Source organism: Nomascus leucogenys, chromosome 14, assembly GCF_006542625.1.
Source record: "Nomascus leucogenys isolate Asia chromosome 14, Asia_NLE_v1, whole genome shotgun sequence".
NCBI lineage: Eukaryota > Metazoa > Chordata > Mammalia > Primates > Hylobatidae > Nomascus > Nomascus leucogenys.
The window spans coordinates 38,700,076-38,727,689 of NC_044394.1; the positions used below are offsets into that span (position 1 = coordinate 38,700,076).

General features: G+C 49.0%; 3 protein-coding genes across 6 annotated transcripts in view; 2 read left to right on the forward strand and 1 right to left on the reverse strand.

The window, feature by feature from the left end:
- SHMT1 (serine hydroxymethyltransferase 1) overlaps nucleotides 1–1,320 on the forward strand; it is a 34,335-nt gene extending 33,015 nt beyond the window's left edge. The window contains exon 12 of the mRNA XM_030827256.1: nucleotides 277–1,320. Coding sequence (XP_030683116.1) covers nucleotides 277–446 — 170 coding nt within the window. The 3' untranslated portion in view covers nucleotides 447–1,320. The remainder of the gene's footprint in view (nucleotides 1–276) is intronic.
- SMCR8 (SMCR8-C9orf72 complex subunit) lies at nucleotides 1,137–13,882 on the reverse strand. The gene is made up of 2 exons (XM_030827255.1): nucleotides 11,019–13,882; nucleotides 1,137–6,514 (listed from the first exon to the last, which is right to left on the reverse strand). The coding sequence occupies exons 1-2, from the start codon at nucleotides 13,376–13,378 to the stop codon at nucleotides 6,061–6,063; spliced, it is 2,814 nt and encodes a 937-aa protein (XP_030683115.1). The 5' UTR covers nucleotides 13,379–13,882; the 3' UTR covers nucleotides 1,137–6,060.
- Nucleotides 13,883–14,143: 261 nt separating this feature from the next.
- The window catches only part of TOP3A (DNA topoisomerase III alpha), a 44,318-nt gene continuing 30,847 nt past the window's right edge, over nucleotides 14,144–27,614 (forward strand). For all 4 annotated transcript variants that reach the window (XR_004033402.1, XM_030828226.1, XM_003279870.4 and 1 more), the window contains exons 1-8: nucleotides 14,144–14,606; nucleotides 20,280–20,339; nucleotides 20,775–20,848; nucleotides 22,232–22,307; nucleotides 23,864–23,972; nucleotides 26,358–26,501; nucleotides 26,637–26,807; nucleotides 27,088–27,188. Coding sequence is in view for 3 of the 4 variants with exons in the window: in XM_030828226.1 (XP_030684086.1) it covers nucleotides 14,427–14,606; nucleotides 20,280–20,339; nucleotides 20,775–20,848; nucleotides 22,232–22,307; nucleotides 23,864–23,972; nucleotides 26,358–26,501; nucleotides 26,637–26,807; nucleotides 27,088–27,188 (915 nt within the window). In the remaining variant the exon portion in view is untranslated. The remainder of the gene's footprint in view (nucleotides 14,607–20,279; nucleotides 20,340–20,774; nucleotides 20,849–22,231; nucleotides 22,308–23,863; nucleotides 23,973–26,357; nucleotides 26,502–26,636; nucleotides 26,808–27,087; nucleotides 27,189–27,614) is intronic.

Genomic DNA, 27,614 nt, shown 5'->3' on the forward strand with positions numbered 1-27,614 from the left:
CCACTGAAAGACAATTCTGCACCAAGGCTGAGTGTTGGGGTGGGAGACAGCAAAAAACACGTAAATCACCTTGTCTGAGAGGTTTATAAATTTGGGCTGCCCAGGACATCTGTCCAAGGGTGGGTGCATCCGAGAGTAATTGAGGTAAGCATGGAGACCTTGTGCCCTGCTGCACTCCCCAGCTGAGGGACATTCTGGCAGTTGTGCCTCGGCCCCCGTCATTGCACCCCCTTTGGTGTGTAGTGTGGGGTGACTCACTTGTGTCTTGTGGCACAGGGATAGAGCTGACCCTGCAGATCCAGAGCGACACTGGTGTCAGAGCCACCCTGAAGGAGTTCAAGGAGAGTCTGGCAGGGGATAAGTACCAGGGGGCCGTGCAGGCTCTCCGGGAGGAGGTTGAGAGCTTCGCCTCTCTCTTCCCTCTGCCTGGCCTGCCTGACTTCTAAAGGAGCCGGCCCACTCTGGACCCGCCTGGCGCCACAGAGGAAGCTGCCTGCTGGAGGACCCCCACTTGAGAGATGGATGAGCTGCTCCAAAGGGGAACCATTGACACTTGGGCCCTTTGAGGGGGTTTCTTTTGGACTTTTTTCATGTTTTCTTCACAAATCAAAATTTGTTTAAGTCTCATTGTTAGTAATTCTGGGACAGGTTATTAAAGGATTTAAATTTGAACCTGGCTTTCTCACAGCTGGATATAATTCTAGAAAAATAAAATACTATGTAGCCACTTGGCCATAATCATTTAGACCATGGTGTAGGGCAAAGCTGTTAGAAAGATTCTAGCATTTTACTCTCCCTGAGCTTTCCTCCACCTTGCTGCAACAGAGAGGAAATGCCCATGTCCACAGCTTGTACACACTGCCCCTCTCACTATCTTGTTATCCAGTGGCATGCCAAAGGAGAACTGACTTCGCCTCTGAAGCTTCTGCTGTAAATCAGAAGTGTATGTTAGCCAGGTGCACACAAGATGCACCCAGTATGGTGGGAGGGTTTTGCTGTCAGTAGCTCAAAGTATGGTGTAGAAATGGTCTCCTCCCTCCATCCTGGGAAGTCCCAGTCCCATCCTGGTGTGAGAATCAACCAGGCTTTCCTGTTCCACCTGAGATAACCAACTCCCGTAATCAGGAAGCCAAATGTCACCTTCCCAAAGAAACTTTATTTTCACGTAGCTGAAGTGCAAAACATAGATGACCATTTTTAATAAGCACAATCAAATTTTTAACCACAGAATGTCTACAAGAATTATAGCTTTAAAAAATACAACCAATTTTTATATTTCAAAAATATTTGAACTCAAATAAATTAATTTCTTAAAAAGTACACTTCTCATACCATGTGTTTGGCACTGACTCTGGTTAACTCTTGTGCAGCAACACCTATGAGATGCTATCACACACGCAACAGCCGCACTCCTGCACCAGCTGCTGCAACGACTGCAGCTCACGTGGTGGCGGGGACTCACATTCACAAGACGAGACGGGAACATGCAGTAATAAAATAGCTTTTTAAAAAATAACACATATGAATTCATCACATAGGACTATGCTTTTCACTGCAACCTTGAAGGTGGCATTTATCTCAATCTGTGACTCCAGCTATTTAGTGGCAGACAATCCCGGTGAGGCAGCCTGTGGTCCCACCTTGTAGGTGGCGGCCCCTGCAATCTGGGGTCTAGCCTGTTGGCATTTGCTTTATTGTGGGTGGAGCAGCTGCTGCAGAATCCGTGAGTCGTGGGTGACTCAGCAGTCCCTACGTTTCTGCTACCAAAGTGGTCTTCAATTCAGGGGCCTGACCCCTCCCCAGCTGGAGACAAGCTGCCATCTCCAGGGCTCGCTGTATACAGCCTCCACTCTTGGGCTGAATAAGCACTCCCAAGAAGCTGGGCCCCTACCAACAGATTAATCGGCTGCAGAGTGCTCATCCCCTCCCCACACCCCCATCCACCCCTGCCTTCTCTCCTTTCCACTGCTTTAACCAAACCTTAATGAGGTAAGGCCAGGCTAGGTCAGGGCTCGAAGGAAAATGGGCTCAGGAAAACTTAGTTTGCCCAGCCTTGTCAGCTGAGATTGGTTTTGCTTTCCAGCCAGAAGTAGAAACTTGATGTTTTTTCCTTTTTGCAGTGTTAAAACTGTATCTCCAGTTTTATTATGTTCCATCACAGTATTGGGGCAAAGCCAGAAAGCTGGCTGGTTTGCTTCAAAACACAAACCAAGGCACTGTCTTCTGTGCTTTTCAGGGAGGTGGGAAGGTAAAGGAGACTGCCCACTATAGGGGCTCAGTTCCCCCAGAGGCCTTGCACACCTTCTGATAAACCCCCTGGCTGAGGCAGTCCTACTGGCTATGCAGACAAAGACGTGACAGCAGCACCAGACGCTGACCCAACATGCAGTGCTGGGCCTGGGCGGCGGGGCATGTTCAGCACTGCTGGCAGCAGTCAGCACATGCAAGACATTCAGTGAGCAGAGGGCTGCCTTCGGCCTCCAACTGCAGCCGCCCTGGCACAGAAATGAAATTGGTGGGCCTTCCTAGGATTGTGAAATGGGACTTGTCATTTGTGTGAGGTTGAAATCTACTATACTCTGAATATGGCAACTGTTTTCAACCACTGAAGCAAAGAAGGTAAAGGCCAGATGGGGAACGAAAGGTAAGGTACTGTGGTCTATTTCCAAATTCGGGAGCAATGTGTGTAACTTCAACTGTTGGAGTAAATGAGGTATGGAAAAGCCACAATTTCTAAAATCCCAAGGTTCCACCAAAGGAGTGAGGTTCCTGGGGAAACAGGCGTGAGGCAGCGGATCAGGCTGATGTGTCCTGTGCGATATAAAAAGCTGTGACCTGATCTCTAAAGTGGGGCTTTTGAAAATCACCAGTCCACAACTACCCACCTGGCTAGTTTAACCTAGACTGCTTCAGAAACTAGGGAGGGGAATAATGGACTGGAGGAAAAGCTGACACAAAACTCAAGACAACGAGTTTCGGTACCTGGGCCCTCAAAGCAATAGTGAGGACTGAGAAAGTAGCAAGGGGCACTGATGTCATCTATTTTCTGGGAAGTGTTATTTCTAATGGTTTCATTAAAAACTTATTAACCTTCTACTGGAAGAATACCTCAAATGAAAATTCTTTTTTTTTTTTTTTTGAGACGGAGTTTTCGCTCTTGTTGCCCAGGCTGGAGTGCAGTGGCGCGATCTCAGCTCACTGCAACTTCTGCCTCCTGGGTTCAAGTGATTCTCCTACCTCAGCCTCCCGAGTAAGTGGGATTACAGGCATGCACCACCAGACCTGGCTAACTTTTTTTTGTATTTTTAGTAGAGATGGGGTTTCACCATGTTGGCCAGGCTGTTCTTGAACTCCTGACCTCAGGTGATCCTCCCACCTCGGTCTCCCAAAGTGTTGGGATTACAGGCGTCAGCCACTGCACCCGGCCTCAACTGAAAATTCTTGATGAGATTAGTCCCACTGCATAGGTCTCACCACTGAGGTTTAGAGATGTGAGACTCAGAGTAGGTTTCAGTTCCCCAGAGTGAAAGGGGCATAGGGAGGGGCAGGGCTTCCCAGTGTTAACTGCGTCTGCCCAAGTTATGACTCAGTCATGGTACCACTTCAAGATCCCTTTGAAAGGAAACATACTTTGCATCAAGTAATCATTTGAAATTGCCACATTGAAAAGTTAGTTTTTAACCCAAATATAAATCTGGGAGCTAAACACTAGTCACGAAGCCATCTTAATGAAGAACTACCTTGAGGGAGACCAGCCCTGCTTGCCACTTCTATGGCTGCCCCTGAGACAGTCTGTTCTGTTCATGCCCCAGCAGCCTTTTGCCTTAGGTCTCAGGACCTTCTGAACCACCCTTGAGGGTGTGTGCCAGCAAATACCCCAAGTGGACTTCTACTTAGGACCACTTGAGTGCACAGCTTCAGCTTCTAGAAGGCCAAGTGTGGCTGCAATTCAGGATCTGCCCCAAACTCATCAGCCCTTCCCAAGTTTCCCAGGTGAGAAGAGTATGAGCTGTGAATTTCTGTGTTGGTGTGACAGGAATGCCACAGTGGTGGTGCCAATGATCACTTTCTGACCTACCTTCCTTCTCAGATAAAATGTTGCACAGTTATGGCCTTGGAGGCCTAAGTAGACAGCAATTAACCAGCCAGTGAGAAAACAAATCAGCATCTAGAACAGGAGGGGAGGGAACCGTAACAGATAAGGGAGCCCACAATTAGAAGCAGGCTCCCTGCACAGCCTCTGCCTCCAGCCCAAGTAACAGACGTTTCACATTTAAAGGCTGCCAAGGTATTGCTGGCGACTCTCCTGTCTGTGAACATGCGCAACGGGCACAGGTACAGAGAACCAATGAGATGTAGGCAGCGCCATCTGCCACAAAAGGTTGTCCATCGCAGCCCCAGGAGCAAAATCAAACACCTCTGCCCTTAGAATGAGGACTTGGACAAGGAGGGAACCACTGGAGTGACGTAATGCAAGCCCTCTTTGGTCACTCTTGGCTTCCACCAGGGGTCTCTGCCTCCTTGATGAGAAGAGAAGCTGGCTGGCTCCGTGATGACCTCGAGGGTGTACTACAGGCCCATGGGCAGGCTGGGCCTCAGCAGCAGGCGCCAACAGAAGCACACCCAGGGCTGATTCAGGTCCATTTCAGCACAATTTTTGTGGAACAAATTAAAGAAGCAGTAATACCCAGAGCTGTCCCCACTTAGGGAATAAAATTTTCAAGGCTGCCAGGAAACGCTCTGTCTACAAACCAGTGGCCATTGCCTAAAGAGGCTCGGGGAGGCCAGGGGATCACTATCAGTGGGATAGGTGCTGACGGAACCAAGGGGTGTCTCCTTCCCAGTCTCAAACTTATCCTCAGAAGGGGGACTCAACTGGGGACGGCCGTGAGCTGTGGTGACTGAGGTGCAGAACCTGAAGAGCGCCACGTGGTAGCTCATCCAGGAAATCCGTGCTATTTGAGTTCTCATCGGCTGGGCCGACCACCTGCACCAGCTGACTAAACAGAACCGTGCTGTCCCATGCCCACGAGACCCAGTGAGAGGTAGTGAAGTGGTTGCAAAGGTTTATGTGGATGGGAGCTGGAGTGTGGCCTCTGCCATGTTCACACGGGTCTGCAGACCTTCCCCACGAGGAAGGTCAGTGCTCATGAGCTCTGGCCGGCAGGAGCTGGTGGGCCACCCAGGAGAGCTGCTGGCTGCTCCTCCCTTGCATGGTGGTGATGGCCTCATGGCGCCTCAGCCCTGCTCTGCCTGCTGTGCTCTCCAGCCCCCATGGTGGTCCTCACCATTGGCTTTGGTCACTTGTGCCTGCTTCACACTGGGACTACTGAACACTCTGCTCGTTCCTGGCGAAAGAGTGTAGGGAGTGAGTCCCAAAGCCCGCTCACAGGCACTTCTCTCCCAGGTAAAGGTGGTGAGGACACGGGACAGGGAGCTGCTCACGCTCTGTGGCCCTGAGGCCAAGGTTGCATGTTTCCCACGACCCAAAGGGTGGCAGCCTTTCTCACCCCCACTGGATGGTCCAGGGCCTCCCCTGGGACAGTGGGCTCCAGGAGGCAAATAAAGGGCTGCATCTGGGTCTGAAGGAGGAGATGGGTGTTCTGCCCTCCTGTTTTCTACCAAACCACAACAGTTACCCGGCTGTCACCCTCGCTCGTTTTGCCACTCAAGTGTCCGGCAATGCTGAATACGGACAGTGTGCTCCTCCCATCAGGCTTTGGCCTTCCTGCCCTCACCCTGCCCCACCAAGGGACTGGTGGCTTCCCTTCTGCCCTGGCTGCCAGTCCTCAGAAAACCAAGGCCCCCTCCACATCTAGGGGCCGCTCTTCACCAGGGAGCCGAATGTAGCTGTCACCATCCCTTCAGACGCCTTTAGAGGGAGCCAGGCTCCACTTCTGCCCATGTCCAACTTGAAAACTACTAGGAGCCACGTGGGAACCATGCTGCCAGACACCAGAAACCTAAACAGTCCAGCTCAGGCAACTGTTTGGTCATGCCAACCCCTCCCCTCCCCATACCCTGAGTCACAGGTCTTGGTCACAGTGTCTGGGACCGACCTCAGATTTTATACAAAAAGCTGGGGACATAGTCAAACCTGAGCATAGGGTGGCTGGTCCCTGGAGATTCCCGCATGTAGTGCAGCTTCAGCAGCTCAGCCAGGTATTGGACCACCCTGACATCCTCATGCACCAGACCCAGGGTCAGCTTTAGGAAGCTCGCCTGGCGGCTGGCTACCAGCTCCTCTGTCTCCTTGTCGTGGGTAGGCAGGTGCAGGTGGTGGCAGAAGGTGTAGAGGAAGGCCTTGGAGCAGAGCTGGGTGAGCATGCTCTGGACATGCAGGTAGTAGGTGCTGCCCCGTTTGATCTGTGTGCGGTGGTCTGCCAGGCGGGGCACCAGGGTGCCTCTGTAAAGGGGACAGCGCAGGGTTTTGTTGTCAAGGTCCAGGATGCTCGTGTAGCGGCTGTAGCGGCTCAGGGCGTGGAGGGTACCGGCACCGGCAGGGGAGGCCACTCTGAAACAGACAGGCCAAGGTCAGTAGGAAGGGCAAGGGCCGGGAAAGTGGAGGCAGAAGCTTGGGAGGTGAGGCCTCCTGTCCCCAGGCCAGCATCCACCTAGCCAGCATGCACTGGCTCTTCCTGGAAGACAAATCTGATCATCATAATCATCAAAGGGCTCCTCACCACCCTTATGACCAAGGTCAAAAACACGTTGGGTGGCCCACAAAGCCCTTTGTGGTCCGATTCCTGCTGAATGGACTCTTTTGGAGCCATGGCAAGCTTTCAGTGGGGCCTCAGAATTACAAACCTCTTTGTTCAGGCCAGGTGCAGTGGCTCACGCCTGTAATCCCAGCACTTTGGGAGGCCGAGGCAGGCAGATCACGAGGTCAGGAGATTGAGACCATCCTGGCTACTAACGTGGTGAAACCCCGTCTCTACCAAAAATACAAAAAATTAGCCGGGTGTGGTGGCGGGTGCCTATAGTCCCAGCTACTTGGGCGGCTGAGGCAGGAGAATGGTGTGAACCCAGGAGGCGGAGCTTGCAGTGAGCCGAGATCGTGCCACTGCACTCCAGCCTGGGTGACACAGCGAGACTCTGTCGATTAAAAAAAAAAAAAAAAACAACAACAAAAAACCCTTCTTTCTGCCTGAAATAACCTCTCCCTCTTGTACTTAGCTCAATTTAAACCATATTCAGCCTTCCCCAATCCTCTGCTGCTTTCCTGCTGTGACCTTGGCCAAATTCATTAACCTCTCTGAGCCTCACCTATAAGATGGAGATAACAGTTCCTACTGTTTTTATTGATTTATTTATTTAGAGACAGGGTCTTGCTCTGTTGCCCAGGCTGGAGTGCAGTAGCACGATCATGACTCACTGCAGCCTTCACCTCCTGGGCCCAAGGAATCCTCCCACCTTGGCCTCCCAAGTATTTGGTACTACAGGCGTATGCCACCACACCCAGATAATTTTTTGTAGAGATGGAAGCTTGCTATGTTTCCCAGGCTGGTCTTGAACTGCTGAGCTCAAGTGATCCTCCTGCCTTGGCCTCCCAAAGATTTGGGATTACAGGCACGAGCCACTGTACAGGCCAGTTACTACTATTACATCCCTCATGGGGTTGCTATGGAGACAAAATGAGTTGTGTTTAGGACAATGCTGGCCCTCGGTAGGTGCTGCTGTCATCACCATCACTACTTTTAGCGTAGCACTGACCAGTGGGGTGACTGTTGTTTGTTCACTGGCTTCTCCCCATTGGACAAGGAGCTCCAAGATTCTAGAGTCCCGGAACTGCATCTGATCTGGTCTCATGCCCCAAATGCCTGGCACATGAGAGCCAGGAAAAGCCAGTGTTCACTCAGTGAGGAGAACAGTTCCTTAAATACCCTCCTGAAGCAGCTTCCCCAGAGCAGCAGGGACTGCCCTGTAGGGCCTGGACATTTAGGGTTTACGTCAGACAGGTATGGTGTAAAAACGACTGACGGTGACTTGGGACCAAGGTAATCTCATAGTACTTTTTCCTTCCTGAGTTTTATCTTCTTGTATATTTAACAATCATTTACAGAGCATCTATAACATCCCAGCATTGCCCTGGGAGCTAACAGTGTAATGAAGAATGACCTAGAACTCTTGTCCTACATGAGCTCAGTCTGATTGGGAAGAAATGTGCACAAGTACAGCGAATGAAGGGAGACAAGGTCTCGTTCTCCCTGGAAGAGGCTGTAGTTGGGAAGACCTGGGAGATTCGTGGAGTTGCCTCAGAGCTGGCCCTCAGAAGCAGCGTGGGCTCTAGGGACTGAGGAAGGTGTGGCAGACCATGGCAAAAGCAAGGTCACAGAGATGGGACAGCTGAGACGGACCATGCATACTGCATGCATCCTGACCATAGGGACAGCACTGGGCTATGGACCACATGCGTCCCACAGGCGTGGAAGAATTGGGGCCTGCAGGTGGCTGACAGCTAAGAAAGCTCATCAAGGCAGTGAGACGCTCTCCTCAACCCATGCTGCGTGGCCCCTGTGTTCTTTCTCAGCTCTCTATTGCCTTCACCTACTGCCTTCTCAGCTCTCTACTGCCTTCACCCTCACCTCCCTAAAGCGGGGCCAGCCAGAGTCAAACACCTCCCAAGCTCTGCAGATCCAGCTCCACAGGTGCTGCCGCCACAGGGCACCCAGGCCTCACCTCCCACCTTTTTGCCCCTCCATCTCTGCCGGGATACCTGCTCCTAGGGCCAGCATCCCCTGATGCAGCTCTGACACCTGCCCCAATGGTGACAACACTTCTTTTGGAAGAAGCTGGCTATTCTAACTGTTCTTCCACTTCTGTTTCCATAAAGTTCTTCCTCAGGAGGCCAGATGACACGGGAAGGGACAAGCCTTGGGTCTCCGGCCCCCAGGCACACGGCACCCCAACTGCAGCCTCACATTGCACTTCCCATGCCCGCCACGGGAGGACACCTCTTCACCAGTGAGGACACAGAGGACTGGGTGAAGCGGCAGCTTGTGCAAGGTCACCTAGCTAGCAAGTGGTCAAGCCAGGACTCAACCGAGGGCCTCTGACACACGCTAGGCTAGCACTTTCTCCGGCCAGAACTGTGCTCTGCTTTTCAGTCTGGGCTTGTGACTGCTGCTTAGTAAGCAATATGATGACCCCTGGTGTTCACTTAAAATGACAGTGGGGTCGGGCTCACGCCTGTAATCCCAGCACTTCGGGAGGCTGAGGTGGGCCGATCATTTGAGACCAGCCTGGCCAACATGGTGAAACCCTGTCTCTACTAAAGATACAAAAATTAGCCTGGCATGATGGCGCACGCCTATAATCCCAGCTACTGGAGAGGCTGAGGCACAAGAATAACCTGAGCCTAGGAGGCAGAGGCTGCAGTTGGCCGAGATCACATCACTGCACTCCAGCCTGGCCAACAGAGCAAGACTCTGTCTCCCAAAAAAAAAAAAAAAACACACAAAACAAAAAAACCCACAAATGACAGGATACCAGCTTGGTTATTTAGCCATCTCTTATCCCCACAGATGGCTGACCCATCTACAAGCATTTCCAGGCAGAGTGAAAAAAATCAAGGGCCAGCAAGACTGGTGTTCGGAGGTGAGAGTCCTGAGAGAGAGTCCATCATGTGAGCAGTGGGCCTGAGTGAGGAGGGACACTTCTGGGCCGTGATGCTCAGAGTGCAGAGCCTCTGCAGCGCAACATCTCCAAGGACAGGAAGGTCACAACCACCAAAGACATCTCTCCTGCTCATGATTTTTAAAGCTGGGCTTCAGGTAGGCCCCAGTCTGCCTGCCTGTGTTGGTGCCGGTTCCACCCTCTGAGTGCTTCTCAGGGCCCAGCAGTGCACTGTGCTGTGCTTTTTGGACATGCACTAAACGTGGACCCTTCCGATGGCTCTCAGGTGGGCCCCAGGAGCCCTTCAGAGGCGTTCAACACGATTGGGTGACTGAATGAGATGGCTGGTCCGAATCCAGACAGCGAGTGGTGGCACACCAGGACCTGACCCAGACCACCCACTGCTCCCGCTAACCGCCACAGCCCACAACAGTTTCATCTTATGATACCCTCAGATGGCGTCTACTGCTCACCTCCCCCAGGAATTCTTTGGGTGAGCTGTAGCCCATCCCATTCCCATTTGGCCCCGCAGGGGACCCTCCAGGGTACAGGGCTCCCCACCCCTGCCCGCTGCACCTCACGCCTGTGTAGTACGCCGGAGGCAGATGCTCCCAACACCCAACATCTGCACGTGCTCTGAAGGTTGAAGGAGCACTTACAGGGACAGCAGCCTAACCCTTTCCCCCAGAGTCATCTGTCCCTTCTGATGGGCCTTTTGCTTTTATAGAGGGATGCTCCCTGCAGTCGGGCTGGCAAGGGCGACAGATAAATTCCATGTCTTACCTCACACCAACCCAATCAGAACCTCGAGGGATTGTGACTCAGGAATCCATGATTTTAAAAACTTTCCGGCCGGGCACGGTGGCTCACAGCTGTAATCCCAGCACTTTGGGAGGCCGAGGCAGGCAGATCACCTGAGGTCAGGAGTTCCAGACCAGCCTGGCCAACATGGTGAAACTCTGTCTCTACTAAAAATAGAAAAGTTAGCCGGGCGTGGTGGCAGGTGCCTGTAATCCCAGCTACTCGGGAGGGTGAGGCAGGAGAATCGCTTGAACCCGGGAGGCCAAGGTTGCAGTGAGCCGAGATTGCGCCATTGCACTCCAGCCTGGGGGACAAGAGCCAGACTTTGTCGCAAAAAAAAAATAAAAATAAAAACTTTCCCTAATAATTCTGACACAGCTCGGGGACAGATGGGGATTGGCAACCACCTAGGAAATGCAACCCCCTCACATGACAGACAAGGAAATGGAAACCAGAGAGGGGGATGATTTGCCAAAAGTAACACAGTGGTAGGAACTGGGCCCTGTCTAGAAGCCAGGCTTCCCGATTCTGGCTCCACCACACCAGTATGCCTACCCTCCCTATCTGGCCAACGCCCTTCCCCACCACCTGGAACCAGTTACCTCTGCAAGCCAATAAGCTTCCACTTCTGAAAATCCATAATGTGCAAAGGGGAGGAGGCCCAATGTTTCACGGGCTTAGCGTAGCAGCCATAGCTGGGGACAAAGATAGCCAGTGCAGTCACGAGCTTCCTGACTACGGCCTCATCTTCCCCCAGGACCACAAGTGTCCTCCCACTGAGCAGGGAGTAGATGGCTGGGTGGGCAAAGGGGTACTGGCGGATGAATTTTAAGGCATTCTGGCCAGCCCTCTTTTTATGCCTATCGGAAGACAGGCCAGCAGGATAAGCAGAGGGGATCCTGTCTGAGCTGGTAGAGGCTACACTGCTCACGTAGCTGGTGGTATCTGAGTAGTTGTCCAGGCTGGTTTTACTGATGTCCCGGCTAGCCAGCAGGTGGCTCGGGTCCAGCTCATAAGCGGGAAACCCTTCACAACTGTTGTCTCGGGAAGAAGGGTTGGCATTTTCCATTGAAAAGTCTACATGGAACCCCTGGTCCTTCTGCCTATGGCGCTGTGGGGGGCTGCTCACCACCCCATCCTCGTCAGGGTGTGTGTGGGCTGGAGTGGAGGGCGGCACCAGCTGACCATCGCTGTCCTTCCCAATACAGCAGGAAGAGTCTATTTGTGATAGGGTGTTTTCCACGCTGCCTTCCTCTGTCTCACCCAGTTCTGGAGGACTGATGCTTGCCTGGAAGTGGATGGCTCCCTCATTGCCATCTGGATATGATTCTTCTTCATTAATGGCACTTGGGTAGCTGGCCTTAAAGTCATCAGGGATGAGGGCCTCAGAGGGGCAGGTACTGAGGACCTCAATACTGTCCTCGCTGATGGTCCTGTGGCTGACTGCTTTGCTCCGGACCACCTGGGGGCTCAATGGTACTGTGAGGCTGGCCTGGCTGTCGGACTTAGAAAGCACAGAGGTGGATTTCTCCGTGCCCAAAACTTCAATGCTTTCACCACTGCTGATACTCCCTTTCATATCCGTACCCAGGTAGTCCAAGTTTTCCTGGGGGTCGAAACTGCTCAACTCCGTCACTTCCACTTCCTTGTACTCCTCATCTCCCAGTTCCTGTTCCATCTTGATCAACACAGATTCCACACTGGACTTGTAAGAACCAACACTAATTAACACTTTAGGAATTGGGCATTCTTCTAGAGACCTGGATGGTGGCCTGTCTTGACTGGGCTTAGAGGGTATGCTTTCTTGTTTCTCCACCATCCTGTCATCAACCTCCACAAAGTCTTCAAAGAGAAAGTTTGTTATGTGCTGTTGTTTTAGAAGTGCTCTATCAATCTGACTGGTCAGGAGGTAACACAGGTCTCCTCTGAACATGTGTTCAATGTGGCTGAGCTGAGCCAGGGTCTGAGTGAAATATTCAGTGTCACAGAGCTCCTCCAAGGTCTTCAACTTCTTGTCAAAACACTTGGTGGACTTTGCTTTGATAAGTTTTGGGGTGTAGGCTGGTCTGCAGGTGTAAAGGTCTGTGTCGGCAGACTCATCAGGGTTAGAGGTAGTGGATGCCTGGCTGGCCTGATCCTGGATGTGCTCCATCTCACCAGGACACAAATCACGCCCCTTCAACTTCCGATGAGGGTATGAGCGGATCTGCTTCAGGAGGTCTTGATGTTCAATGATGGACTTCTCCACACTGGCCAGTTCATTGGCTTTCTCAATTGCCTGAGATGAGTAAAAGCCTTTGTCGTTGGCTTTCTTCTGGATCTCCGTTTCTGTGTGTAGCACTGTCCTGGTGTAATCCAAGTCTTTCAGCTTTTTTTCAAGTTCCCCAGCAAATGCCTTCCTGTTGCCAGTCTTCAAGCACTCAGAAGCTCTGGAAAATTCGGCTGAAAGCTCCTGGAACTGCTGCATGATTTTATGCTGGTCTGCAGAAATATATGCCATGCAAAACGGCCTCACGAAGCCACGGGCCTCCAGGTCGTATAGGGTAAGGTGGTGCACGTATGCAAAGGCTCCCTCCTTGGAATCTCCCAGCACCACCTTGGAGTCCTCCACGAAGTTCAGCTTAGGGTAGGCAGATCCAGGAGGATGGCCCACGAAGGAAGCCTGGTAATCCACAGACATGATACGCAGGGAGAAGTAATTGAGATCAAAAGTGCCAAAAACTTTGGTGTCATTGGGGATGGTCAGTAAGGGTTGGGGTCCCACCTGCTCAGAGAACTCGGAAATAAGAATGAAGTCCCTCGAAAACTTGGCCCCGGACAGTTTTGACCAGGGGTTAGCACCCTGGCTGGCAAAGGGGAAGAGCGGCACCGAGTACTCCTCAGGCAGGGCCGGCTCATTGTAAGGCTCTTCTTCATACTCTTCCTCTTTGGTGAAGGCCACTACATCAGGGGCGCTGATCATATTTCCAGATATATGAAGCAAACATTGAGAGGAAGTGGGAAAGAATGCGGTGTTAATCGACGCGCAGAAGGCAGGCCTCCGGAGAAGGAAGTGAAGCCCTTATGGCCTTCTTTGCGACTCCCCGAACCCGGGGTCCTAGGCTGCTTCTCACACACCGGAAGACAAGAACTCTAGCCGCCCCCTCAGAGTTGTAGATCCTCCGGAGCTCAAGGAGGCCTCATGAACGCCAAGGCCGCAGGCCCAACTGCCCTTCTCTTCTTCCTCCGGGGAGCGCCGCCAGCGCAAGAAACCTGCAGCGAGATCACCTGCACTCCCTGGGACCCACCGCAACAGCAACAGCCCCCGCTCTGAACCAGGCTTAACGTGAGGCTAGGGGACGCCGCAGGGGTCAGCGAAGCGCTGCCGCCCCTCACTGCCCGAGGGCAGAAACCGTCGCGGCTCCTAGGACGCCACAACCCGGATCCTGATACCGCTGCGCCGCCATCTTGGTGTCACATGATTCCTGGTGTCGGCGCCGCGTGACCCGGAAGCGTCCTCGTAGACTTCGGGGCAGGAGACTAAAAAGTCAAGAGAAAGAGGCCTTGGATGGGAGTGGGATTAAAAAGTCAAGAGAAAGAGGCCTTGGATGGGAGTGTCCGGCGGCTACCCCTAAGAAGGAGTCCGATTAACCACCACCGGGAAGGAGGGGCAAGTGGGGCGGAGTGAGACGGGGGCGGGGCGGGTTGTGTGGTAGGAGGAAACGTGCTTGGACGAGGGGCGCGGGCCAGTCTGGGAGTTGTAGTTCCAGGTCGCTATGGCGCGCGCTTGGCGGAAGTGGCTGGAGAAGGCGGGCGGAAGTTCCACGCCAAGCTACTGGGTTCGGTGTTGAGGCGGCGGCTGCGGCACGGAGAAGGCTCAGTGACTGAAGCTCCAAAGGCCAGCAGGCTGGTGGGGACGTGACCGAAGCGAGGCTCTAGTTCCCTTTCGGTGGGCGCCAGTTGAGCCTCGCCTCTGGCTTCCCCAGGATGCGCCGGCAGCTGGGGAGCGGCTGCGGGCGCGAGGCCTGAGGATGATCTTTCCTGTCGCCCGCTACGCGCTCCGGTGGCTGCGACGGCCCGGAGACCGCGCCTTTTCCCGCGCCGCCATGGAGGTGGCCCTCCGAGGCGTGCGGAAAGTCCTCTGTGTGGCCGAAAAAAACGACGCGGCCAAGGGGATCGCCGACCTGCTGTCAAACGGTCGCATGAGGCGGGTAAGAAAGCGCGTTCCCATCAGCTGCGTGCCTTAAGGGAGGCCCACCGAGCGGGACAACGTGGTGGGCGCCGGGAATCGAGATGAAGGCGGTTATCTCCCATTTCTGAGGCCTCGCCGCCCCTCGTCTGGATTATTGCAGTGGCCTCTTGTCTGCTCTCGGACTGGAGTGCATTTTAAAACGCAGTTGAGATATTTCACTCATTTGCCTGGAAACCTTTTGTTTTCCTTGCCCTTAGCAGGTTCCCAAACTTGTCTGATTCTCGGAACCGCTTCGGGCACTGGCTGCCCTTTGGGTCTTGTGTGAGGCTGGGGAAGTGTGTATTTTACTGTTCTTCCCTCGAGATTCAGAAATTAATTTGGGAACTACTGACCAGATTCCCTTAACTTGGCGTTCAAGCCCTGCCCGATTGTTCCCCAGCTAACCTAGCCCTCCCCATCCTGTGCCACATCCACTGCATTCTACAGCCCTTGTGACTTTCCAGCCTCGCAGTGCACACTTACAGGAACACGGTAAGGTTTGGGGATTAGAGGTGAAGTCAGCCCTGTTCCTACCCGAATGAACTGATTCTGAGAGAGGTAAGTGGTAAGAATGTGTTGTTCTACACACACGGGAGGCACAAACGCAAAGGAGGATAAGAAAAAGTTTCATAAAGGAGGTGCCACGGGAGACATAAAGAGTTGCCCACGAAAATATCTCAGATAACAGAAGTAGATCCTGAAATGGTTTTCTGGAGAACTTAGAATTCTAAGAGTGTGGGTGGAAGTTCCCTGCTCATTTTTCTTTAGTTCCCAGGGTCCTAAGACCTGTTTCCAGATCAAGGATGGTGGGAGTGGAGCCGGGGTTGTGTGAATGCTGGCTGACAGCTTTACCTGTTTCCAATGCTAAAAGTCCCGGTGACCAGCCCCAAGGTTTGTCGACTTCTAGGGCTCTGGGCCTTTTGAAAAATGGTTCTCCTACACCTAACTAACTTCTTATCCTTCAAGGCTCTGCTGAATTCATTCTCTCTCTCTCTGCCTTTTTTTTTTTTTTTTTAAGCAATCCAGAGGTCTTGTATTTATCTATTTTTACCCTATCATACCATGAATCCATAGGGAATAGGTTCCAGCGGCTCAGGTTCTTTTCCATTGATTCTCACAAAGTGTACCTCCCTCAATGGAACAGGCTAGCACTTCAGTTGAACTCTTTCTCTTTGACTTGCTTCTTTTTTGGTCATTTTCCTTCACACATTTCAGGAAAGATCTTGGCTCTTAGAGTGCTTAATATGCTCAATAGAAACATTAATTCTGTGGGCAAGAATCTAGCCCTTGTTTGCAGCAGTGCCAACAGCATACTGGGTAACATAGACTTTTCCAATTCTGCCATGTAACATTTGTGGGTCATTCCCTTTTGAACAGTATCCATTCTCACGAAGTCCTCAATATCACCTTCATTGTAGATTCTGGTGTCTGTGGCCAGACAAACTCCATATTTTTGTTTTGTTTTGTTTGTTTATTTGTTTTGAGATGGAGTTTTGCTCTTGTTGCCCAGGCTGGAGTACAATGGTGTGATCTCAGCTCACTGCAACCTCTGCCTCCCGGGTTCAAGCGATTCTCCTGCCTCAGCCTCCCTAATAGTCAGGATTACATGGTGCCCGTCACCATGCCCAGCTAATTTTTTGTATTTTTAGTAGAGATGGGGTTTCACTGTGTTGGCCAGGATGGTCTCGAACTCCTGACCTCAGGTGATCCACCCGCCTTAGCCTCCCAAAGTGCTGGGGTTACAGGCGTGAGCCAGCACGCCCAGCTCAAACTCCATGTTTTCTATAAGGCCAGGAGAACATACATCAGATGCGTTGTCCTCTTTTCCTTTGTGTTTGTCATTTTGGCAAATTACTCCAAGAGGGCGGTTCCAGCCAAAAGGAAAGACTTTTCTTGGAAGGAGAATTTTTATTTTTATGTACAGAAAACACAACAGTGTGTACTTAACCCAGTTTAGTGGCAAATTCTTTAGCCTTTGCCTTTTCTAGGTTGGTAATGCAAGCTACAGATTTTGGACCCAGGGCATTGCCTCCCCAATGACAGCAGATCTCATATGTCGTTGTAATTTGTTCCACCAGCTTAGCCAGAGCTCCTTTGTCTTCCAGAAAGTTAACCTTTGTGAAGGTGACAGTGGTGCAGGTCTTCCTGTGGAATTGACACCCCAGTCTTGACAGTGCAGTAGAGAATACCTATCTTAGGACACAGCGCAGACAGGAAGACAACCAGCTCAATGGGATCCACCACCAGCTGACCCTTCATGTTCTCTACCAAGTTGGTGACGGTGTCAACCCCTGCTCGAAGTGTAGGTGGTCTCTTAGTAACAACATCCCCTTTGCCGGCAGCTTTCTTCTCAGCCTGGGCCAATGGTTTCAATCTCTTCCATTGCTCTGTCTCTTGTCTGTGGGCCAGCTTAAGCAATTGAGTAGCTTAAGTTTGGTAGTCTGAGGCCTGGGTGAACTTGTCAATCCCAGGTGGCACATCAGCTGCTTATAGAGGACAGCGGCTCTGCCGCTGCAGCCAGTTATAGCGGGACTACTTGACAAAGTGCGTGAGGCCCTTAGCCTAGATGTCCAATGCCAAAATTCGTAGGGCTTTTCTCAAATGGGATTTACCATCTTTTTGGCCTACTGCTACTCCATGACAGTGGGGGCCAGGGCCACTTTGTTCCCCTTGGCCTTCTTTCCTTTCGGCATCTTGGGTGGCTAGAGGAGAGAGGCTGTTGAAATGTCTCATCGTCAAGGAATCCTTCCCTCACCACCTCTTCCCCAACACTAGGTCAGAGACCCTTACTGACATGCTGTTATAGCACTCTATTCTACTTGAAAGGCATCTACTAGTTACAGTTAAATAATGGGATGTGCAATCATTTATTTGATTTTTGTCACTGCCTCTCCTTGGACTCTAAGCTCCAAAGGACAGTGATTATATTTTGTTAACTGCTATGTCCTAACGCCTAATATGGTGTCTGGAATACAGGAAATTTTCAATAAATATTAATACTTGGGCTGGGCACAGCGGCTCACGCCTGTAATCCCAGCAGTTTGGGAGGCTCAAGCAGGTGGATCACCTGAGGTCATGAGTTCAAGACCAGCCTGGCCAACATGGCAAAACCCCATCTCTACTAAAAATACAAAAATTAGCCAGGTGTAATGGCGGGGTCCCGTAATCCCAGCTACTCACGAGGCTGAGGCAGGAGAATCACTTGAACCGGGAAGTGGAGGTTGCAGTGAGCCTAGATTGCGCCATTGCACTACAGCCTGGGCGACAGAGTGAGACTCCATCTCAAAAAAAAAATTAGGCCAGGCGCAATGGCTCATACCTGTAATCCCAGCACTTTGGGAGGCCGAGGTGGGCGGATCACAAGGTCAGGAGATTAAGACCATCCTGGCTAACACGGTGAAACCCTGTCTCTACTAAAAATACAAAAAATTAGCCGGGCGTGCTGGCAGGCGCCTGTAGTCCCAGCTGCTCAGGAGGCTGAGGCAGGAGAATGGTGTGAACCCGGGAGGTAGAGCTTGCAGTGAGCCGAGATTGCACCGCTGCACTCCAGCCTGGGCGACAGAGTGAGACTCTGTCTCAAAAAAAAAAAAAAAAAATTCATGCTTGTTGAATGCGTGTTTGATCTGAGCCTGAAAGTTTTACCAGGCAGTAGAAACTGTAAAGAACAACCTAGTGGCTTGAAACAGCTTGGCATATTCAGAAACAGTGAGAAGTTAGAGGTGTGGTGTGGTGGGAGGAGACACCGATGAGTTAAGCAAGAGCAGCAGTTGAGTGCAGATCATAAGAGTCTTAGAGAGCCATGTAGGTTGAGTGGTAAAATACACAGAAAATTGACCATTTTAATCATTTTGAAGTATACAGTTTAGTGGAATTTTGTACACTAAATGTGCCACGATAATCATTATCTAGTTCCAGAAGGATTTTATCACCCCAAGAGGAAACCTCATATCCATTAAGCAGTCACTCCCCTTAACCTCTCTTCAGCCCCTCACAACCACGAATCTGCTTTCTTTCCCCATGGATTTGCCTGTTCTGGGCATTTCCTTTAAGTGGACCCATATCTTACATGCTCTTTTGTGTCAGGTTTCTTTCACTTAACATAATCTTCTTGAAGTCCATCCATGTTGTACCATGTATTAATATTAGTTCTTCATTCCTTTTTTTTTTGGTTTTTGAGAAGGAGTCTCTCTCACTGTCACCCAGGCTGGAGTGCAGTGGTGCGATCTTGGCTCATTGTAACCTCTGCCTCCCAGGTTCAAGAAATTATCCTGCCTCAGCCTCCCAAGTAGCTGGGATTACAGGCACCCACCACCACACCTGGCTAATTTTTTGTATTTTTAGTAGAGACAGGGTTTCACTATGTTGGCCAGGCTGGTCTCAAACTCCTTACCTTGTGATCCGCCCACCTCGGCCTCCCAAAGTGCTGGAATTACAGGCGTGAGCCATTGCACCTGGCCTCTTCATTTTTATGGCTGAATAATATCCTATCATATGGATAGATCACATTTCATTTTATTGTCCATCAGTTGATGGACATTGGGTTGTTTTCATCTTTTGACTATTGTGAATAGAACTTCTATAGACATTTCGCCAGGCACGGTGGCTCACGCCTGTAATCCCAGCACTTTGGGAGGCCAAGGTGGGTGGATCACGAGGTCAGGAGATTGAGACCATCCTGGCTAACACGGTGAAACCCTGTCTGTACTAAAACTACAGAAAAATTAGCCGGTCGTAGTGGTGGGCGCCTGTAGTCCCAGCTACTTGGGAGGCTGAGGCAGGAGAATGGTGTGAACTCGGGAGGTGGAGCTTGCAGTGAGCCGAGATCGCGCCACTGGACTCCAGCCTGGGCGACAGAGCCAGACTCCATCTCAAAAAAAAAAAAAAAAAAAAGAACTTCTGTAGACATTCATGTACAAGTTTTTGTTTGAATGTGTTTTTTTGTTTTTTGAGACAGCGTCTTGCTCTGTGACCCAGGCTAGAGTGCAGTGGCGCCATTTCCACTCACTGCAATGTCCACCTCCTGGGCTCAAGTGATTCTCCTGCTTCAGCCTCCCAAGTAACTGGGATTACAGGCACACACCACCACACCTGGCCAATTGTTGTATTTTTAGTAGAGACGGATTTCACCCTGTTGGCCAGGCTGGTCTCAAACTCCTGACCTCAAGTGATCCAACTGCCTCAGCCTCCCAAAGTGTATTTGGATGTTGTTTTTAATTCTTTTGGGTAAATTTATAGGAGTGGAATTGCTGTGACATGTGATAACTCTATGTTTAACTTTTTGAGGAAACACCACAATTTTCCAGTGTGGCCAAAGCATTTTACATTTCCACTGACAATGTCCAATTTCTCCACATCCTCAACAACACTTGTTATTTTACTTGTTTTTTTTTTTTTATTCTATTTAATTATCATCCTAATGGGTATGGAGTAGTATCTCATCATGGTTTTGATTTGTGTTTTCCTGATGATTAATAACATTGAGCATCTTTTCATATGCTTGTTGGCCATTTCTTATCTTCTTTGGAGCAATGTTGGTTATATTTTTGGTATCATAACCAAGAAACCATTGCCAAATTCAGGATCAGAAAGAATTATACAAAAGAATCCATTGTTTTAAATGTAATTTATATTTTTTACTTTTTTTTTTTTATAGAGAGAAGGACTTTCAAAATTCAACAAGATCTATGAATTTGATTATCACCTGTATGGCCAGGTAGGTGCTAAAATATTTCCATCATAAGCAAGAGAAAGTAGTCATCCTTGTCATATGTAGAATATGTCACTGTCTTAAGAATAACAACTGTTAACAACCTAAAGGTTCCTGGTTACGGGGTGATCACTTTATAATTTATGAAGAATTCTCTTTTTAATAAAATATGGTCCCATCTCAGCTCTTACAAAAAAAAAGCTAATATACAATAGTTTGAGGAAAATTTAAGTGATGCAAGAGGCATCGTGGTACTAGAATTAGCATGGTGATTGCATTCCTGTGGCTTTTGGCTTTGAAGGGCTTATATTTATGTTTATTTTTTCCCAATCAAGTTTTTAAAAATGTCTTTAATAGAAGCTCCTCCCTCTCATTTGAATGATTTGTCAGAATAATAACTGCAAAAAGACTAACTGAATTTTGAATTTTGTCATCATTCAGAATGTTACCATGGTAATGACTTCGGTTTCTGGACATTTACTGGCTCACGATTTCCAGATGCAGTTTCGAAAATGGTCAGTACAATTCTCAAGGGAAGGACTTTCAGATTATTATAAGTTGTGAAATTTCACAGGAATTTTAAGGCATGTTGATCTTACTAGGTAATTTTTTTTTTTTTTTTTTTTTGCGACAAAGTCTCAGAATGAGACTGTGTCTCCCAGGCTGGAGTGCAGTGGTGTGATCTCGGCTGACAGCAACCTCTGCCTCCTGGGTTCGAGTGATTCTCCTGCCTCACCCTCCCGAGTAGCTGGGACTGTAGGCACGTGCCACCACACCTGGCTAATTTTTGTATTTTTAGTAGAGACAGGGTTTCACCATGTTGACCAGGCTGGTCTCAAACTCCTGACCTCAGGTGATCTGCCCACCTCAGCCCCCTGAAGTGCTGGGATTACAGACATGAGCCACCATACCCATGCCCGGTTTTTTTTTTTTTTTTTTTTTTTTTTTTTGAGTCAGGGTCACGCTGTGTTACCCAGGCTGGAGTGCAGTGGCACAATCTCATCTCACTGCAGCCTCCGCCTCCTGGGTTCAAGCAATTCTCATGCCTCAGTTTCCCAAGTAACTGGCACTACAGCCATGCGCCACTATACCCAGCTAATTTTTTCTATTTTAGTAGAGATGGAGTTTCACTGTGTTGCCCAGGCTGGTCTCAAACAAGGTGGGGTTTGCCTTCTTTTGCCTCCCAAAGTGCTAGGATTACAGGCGTGAGCCACTGTGTCTTAGTAATTTGTTTATTTATTTATTTATTTATTTTATTTATTTTTTGAGACGGAGTCTTGCTCTGTCGCCCAGGCTGGAGTGCAGTGGCACAATCTTGACTCATTGCAACCTCCGCCTCCCAGGTTCAAGCGATTCTCCTGCCTCAGCCTCCCGAGTAGCTGGGACTACAGGTGCCCGCCACCATGCCCAGCTAATTTTTCGCAGTTTTAGTAGAGATGGCGTTTCACTGTGTTAGCCAGGCTGGTCTCAATCTCCTGACCTCGTGATCCACCCCCCTCGGCCTCCCAACGTGCTGGGATTACAGGCGTGAGCCACCGCGCCCAGCAGTAATTTACAATACTAAGATGACCTAGGATTATCTGATCCATTGTGAATTTTTATTAAATCTGTAAACAGTCACTTTTGGTGTTCCCTCAAAATTGCCAGACCTTTTTCATGCAGCCATTGGATTGCATTTACCTGTGAAAGGGCTCCAGAATGCCATCTTATCAGTCCTGTTCACACTCACGGAGAAGTGGACAGTGTGTCATGCAGAGGGTCATAGCCTTGCTTTCAATTCGCTGGGACCTTTTCTTTTGGGGATACACCATGAACCCATTGGAACAGTTTGCTGTCATTAGATTGGAGGGCTGTCTGTCATGTACTGAGTTGGGACTCTGTTTTCATTTCTTTTCTAGGCAGAGCTGCAACCCTCTTGTCCTCTTTGAAGCAGAAATTGAAAAGTACTGCCCAGAGAATTTTGTAGACATCAAGGTAGGATCTTTTGGAAGACATATGGCACTGAACAACCACAGAGTCAAACAGAGTGATTTCTTTATTTTTAATGCATTGGCATTTGGAGATAAGGTTTTCCACCAAACTCACTACCATGATTTAAAAAGCTGGTTCCCACCCATTGTATAAATTTGGCTAAGTGGCCAAGGTACTGAAGTAAACATTTTTTTATGAATAGTGGTTGTTTAAATCCTAGGAATAAAGGCTAGACATGGTAGTTTATGCCTGTAATCCCAGCAATTTGTGGGGCCAAGGCAGGATCACATGAACTCCAGGAATTTGAGACCAGCCTGGGCAACATAGTGAGACCCTATCTCTCAAAAAAAAATTAACCAGGCATGGTGATGTACACTTATAGTCCCAGCTACTAGTAAGGCTGAGGAAGGAGGATTACTTGATCCCAGGAGGCAGGAGGTTGAGGCTGCAGTGAGCCGTAATCACACCACCACACTCCAGCCTGGTGAGAAAGTGAGACCCTATCTCAAAAAGAGTAAGTATTGTAAATTATTAGTGCCTAGCCTCCATCTCACCCCTTGTTAGATGGAAGAGGCTACAAAGTATAAATGCCTGTTTGACAGTAAATTGCCAGTTGTCAAGCAGTCAGGGCATGCATGGTTAATTTATTTTTAATTTTTATTTATTTATTTATTTATTTATTTATTTTTTTTTTTTTTTTTTTGAGATGAAGTCTTGCTCTTGCCCTCCAGGCTGGAGTATGATGGTGCAATCTTAGCTCACTGCAACCTCTGCCTCCAGGTTCAAGCGATTCCCTTGCCTCAGCCTCTTGAGTAGCTGAGATTACAGGTGCCTGCCACCACACCCGGCTAATTTTTGCATTTTTAGTAGAGATGGGGTTTCACCATGTTGGCCAGGCTGGTCTCAAACTCCTGACCTCATGTGATCCACTCGCTTCGGCCTCCTAAAGTGCAGGGATTACAGGTGTGAGCCACTGTCCTGGCCAGTTAATTTATTGAGAACTGATAAACCTTTGGATGAAATTCAGTTGGGATTCTTTTTGTTGTTGTTTTGTTTTGTTTTGTTTTGTTTTGTTTTGTTTTTTTGAGATGGAGTCTTGCTCTGTTGCCCAGGCTGGACTGCAGTGGCGCAATCTCGACTCACTGCAAGCTCCGCCATTCTCCTGCCTCATCCACCCACCTTGGCCTCCCAAAGTGCTGGGATTACAGGCGTCAGCCACTGCGCCCAGCCGGGGTTCGTTTTTTTTAGCTAGGTCATAATCAGAACCGCTCGAAGTGCGTGTGTGTGTGTGTTAGTGTGTGTGTGTGCACTGAATTTTAGGTTTTGTCATATTGGGGAAGTTATATTAAACCCTCTATTCTAGAAACTCATTTATGGTTCTAAGGGGTTGTATCATGATTAGCACCAATGAAAGCGGTTTTCTCTGTTCTCTTTCCCTTGCCAAGTTGTCACACTCCAAGAGCAGCATTAACCTTCAGTCAAATCCCCTTAGCATAGAGGTGTCAAGTCACTGTTCTGCAATTCTGTTCTCACCACTCTTATTCCACTGTGAACTTCAGAAAACTCTGGAACGAGAGACTCGCCAGTGCCAGGCTCTGGTGATCTGGACTGACTGTGATAGAGAAGGCGAAAACATCGGGTTTGAGATTATCCACGTGTGTAAGGCTGGTAAGTGCTGCTGCTGCTGACTTTCTCTACTTTGGAACTCCATAAATAGAGTGTTCTTGTTTATATGTGCACGTGGGCCGTGGATGAGTTCCTCTGCAGGTACTCTCCCTCCCGATCTGTGAGTCCCACCAGCCATGTGTCCCGGAGCAAATCACTGAGCCATTGGGAGCCTCGACTTCCTTGTCTCTAACATCAGGCCAGTCTGACATGTTTGCCGGGACTGCCACAGAGATTAGATGAATTAATGAGTGGTGTAAACCATTTAGCCCAGGATTCATTCCTTGTTAGGTACAAGCATACAAGCAGATACCCGGCTCCTTGAGAACAGGGACTTTATATTCTTTTTGTTGTTGTTGTTGTTGTTATATATTGAATTCTTTTAGTAGTTGGTTAATGGAAACAAAAATAGAAAAATAAAATTACATATTGAATATGTGTTAAAGAATGAATATACCACAAGTAAAGTACAAAGAATAATTATAAAATGTTCTGTTTTCTTTTTTAATCTCATATTAGTTGTACAATGCTCGACTATTAATAAATAATAGTTGCAGTGGATTTAAAGGCTCTAACAGTGTTAATGGTTTTGAGTAACTTGGAGTGATGAACGGGCCATTCTCTGGCTCAGAGGGTGGGGTTGCTACTTTCCTTTAGTGGTTTTGTGTTCAAAGCTGTAATGACTCCTGGAAATTTAAGTGCATTAACTTTCAAGGACAGTGTGTATATGTCCTATATTCTTTGCTGAAGGGACATGAAATTCCCCTACAGTACCCTTTAATTGACAATATTTTTCTTTTCCCAAAAGGCCTGAGAGAGCAAGTAAGATTAAAGTTGCAAAAGGCAGCCAGGCACGGTGGCTCATGCCTGTAATCCCAGCACTTTGGGAGGCTGAGGCAGGTGGATCTCCTGAGGTCAGGTGTTCAAGACTAGCCTGGTCAACATGGTGAAACCCTGTCTCTACTAAAAATACAAAAATTAGCCAGGTGTGGTGGCAGGTGCCTGTAGTCCCAGCTACTAAGGAGACCAAGGCAGGAGAATTGCTTGAACCCAGGAGGCAGAGGTTGCAGTGAGCTGAGATTGCGCCACTGCACTCCAGCCTGGGTGACAGAGTGAGACTGTCTCCAAAAAAAATGTTCGCCAAGAGCATTTTAGTATTTTAGTTACTGAAGGGGGCCTGCCCCTCCACACCTGTGGGTATTTCTCGCAAGGTGGAGACGAGAGACTGAGAAAAGAAATAAGGCACACACAAAGTATAGAGGAAGAAAAGTGGGCCCAGGGGACCGGCGCTCAGCAAGTGAGGACCTACACCAGCGCTGGTCTCAGTTCACTCAGTATTGATTGATCACTATCTTTACTATCTTGGCGAGGGGAATGCGGTGTGACTATTGGGTGTTGGTGGGGAGAGGGTCAGCAGGAAAACGTGAACAAAAGACTCTGTGTCATAAATAAGTTTAAGGGAGGGTGCTGTGCCTGGATGTGCACGTAGGCTATGTTTATGTTTAACTTTACATAAACATCTCAGTGCAGTAAAGAGTAACAGAGCAGTATTGCCGCCATGATGCCTCGCCTCCAGCCATAAGGCGGTTTTCTCCTATCTCAGAATAGGATATATGGTCGGTTTTACACCGAGTCATTCCATTCCCAGAGACGTGCAGGAGACAGATGCCTTCTTCTTATCTCAACTGCATAGAAGCCTTACTCTTTCACTAATCCTCCTCAGCACTGACCCTTTACGAGTGTCGGGCTGGGGGGCTGTAAGGTCTTTCCCTTCCCACGAGGCCATATCTCAGGCTGTCTCAGTGGGGGGAAACCTTGACAATACCCAGGCTTTCTTGGGCAGGGGTCCCTGCAGCCTTCTGCATTGTGTCTCTGGTTAATAGAGAATGGAGAATGGCAATGACTTTCACAAAGCGTACTGTCTGCAAACACATTTTTAACAAAGTACATCCTGCACAGCCCTAAATCCCTTAAACTTTGAGTCAATACAGCACATGTTTTTGTGAGCACAGGGTTGGGACAAGAGTCACAGATTAACAGCATCTCAAAGCAGAACAATTTTTCTTAATACAGATCAAAATGGAGTTTCTTTATGTCTTCCTTTTTCTACATAGACACAGTAACGATCTGATCTCTCTTTTCCCCACAGTTATTAGCTAAAATTAACTCTATCACTATTTCTGACAGTACACTCAGTTTAAAGGTTATGGTGATGTTTCCTCTTTAGACACTGTACACCATTGATTTAACCTAATAGGTAAATTGGTCATCTCACAGCTTCTTGAACTGGTTTGCCTTTATTTCAAGGGGCTTTAAGAAAAGTGAGTCCTTTATGATGGAGGGCAGTGTGATTTGACTTTGACCTTGGTAACACCTTGTGTTCTGCAGTAAAGCCCAATCTGCAGGTGTTGCGAGCCCGATTCTCTGAGATCACACCCCATGCCGTCAGGACAGCTTGTGAAAACCTGACCGAGCCTGATCGGAGGGTGAGCGATGCTGTGGATGTGAGGCAGGAGCTGGACCTGAGGATTGGTGAGGAGCTAGGCAGACCTCTCCCATGGCCACATTAATGTTGTGTTATGGGACCAAAAATGGGCTCTGTGTCGATATGTGCAGCCAGCCCTGGACTCTCATTATCCATCATTTTCACCTTCCTTCACTCTCCAGGAGCTGCCTTTACTAGGTTCCAGACCCTGCGGCTTCAGAGGATTTTTCCTGAGGTGCTAGCAGAGCAGCTCATCAGTTACGGCAGCTGCCAGTTCCCCACACTGGGCTTTGTGGTGGAGCGGTTCAAAGCCATTCAGGCTTTTGTACCAGAAATCTTCCACAGAATTAAAGGTAGGGCCTGGAGTGGGGGTTATGGCCTGGGACCTATGGGCCCAAGGTTAAGGAGGGGGACTGTGAGCATTAATAGCACTAATAAAGATGTGATTTATTTTAGTCTTGCCGTCATCCTCCCTGGCCCATTACAATCCACTTAAAGTTCCCTTTGTTATCCAGAAACTCTTCCCTATTTGATATTCCTTTGACTTTCACCATAATAAACCTTTTTCCATCTGTCATATCATGACACATATCTCTGAGACACAGCCTTTCTGTTTGTCTCTCCTTAATATAGTAACTCATGACCACAAAGATGGTATCGTAGAATTCAACTGGAAAAGACATCGACTCTTTAACCACACGGCTTGCCTAGTTCTCTATCAGTTGTGTATGGAGGTAAGAAGTCCTTCGAACCCCTAATGATCTAGGAAACATTCTGCACACCTCCCAAACCACTCCCACTGTTGGCAGAGGTGATCTGTCTCATTCTCCCATTGGACTTTAGCTTTAAGTTTGCATCTCAGGGGATCACTTTTTGGGAACTAATAAGACTAGAACCCCATGCAAACAGCACTAAAAGGAAAAGGGAAGCATCTGCATTATTTTTAGATAAAATCAGAAATTTTGGGAAATGTATAGTTGAAATCCCCTCTTGGGGCATATACTATCACGAGAAATTAGCAAGGATTAGCTAGACCAGTCCAGTTCATTGACTTACAGAGCTAGGAGAGAATGAACAGCATTTGGCTCAGCCCTCTCTTTATTGGTCACATGAGGACATCTAGAGAAGTGAAAGTCACAAATTAGTGGGTTAATTTTATA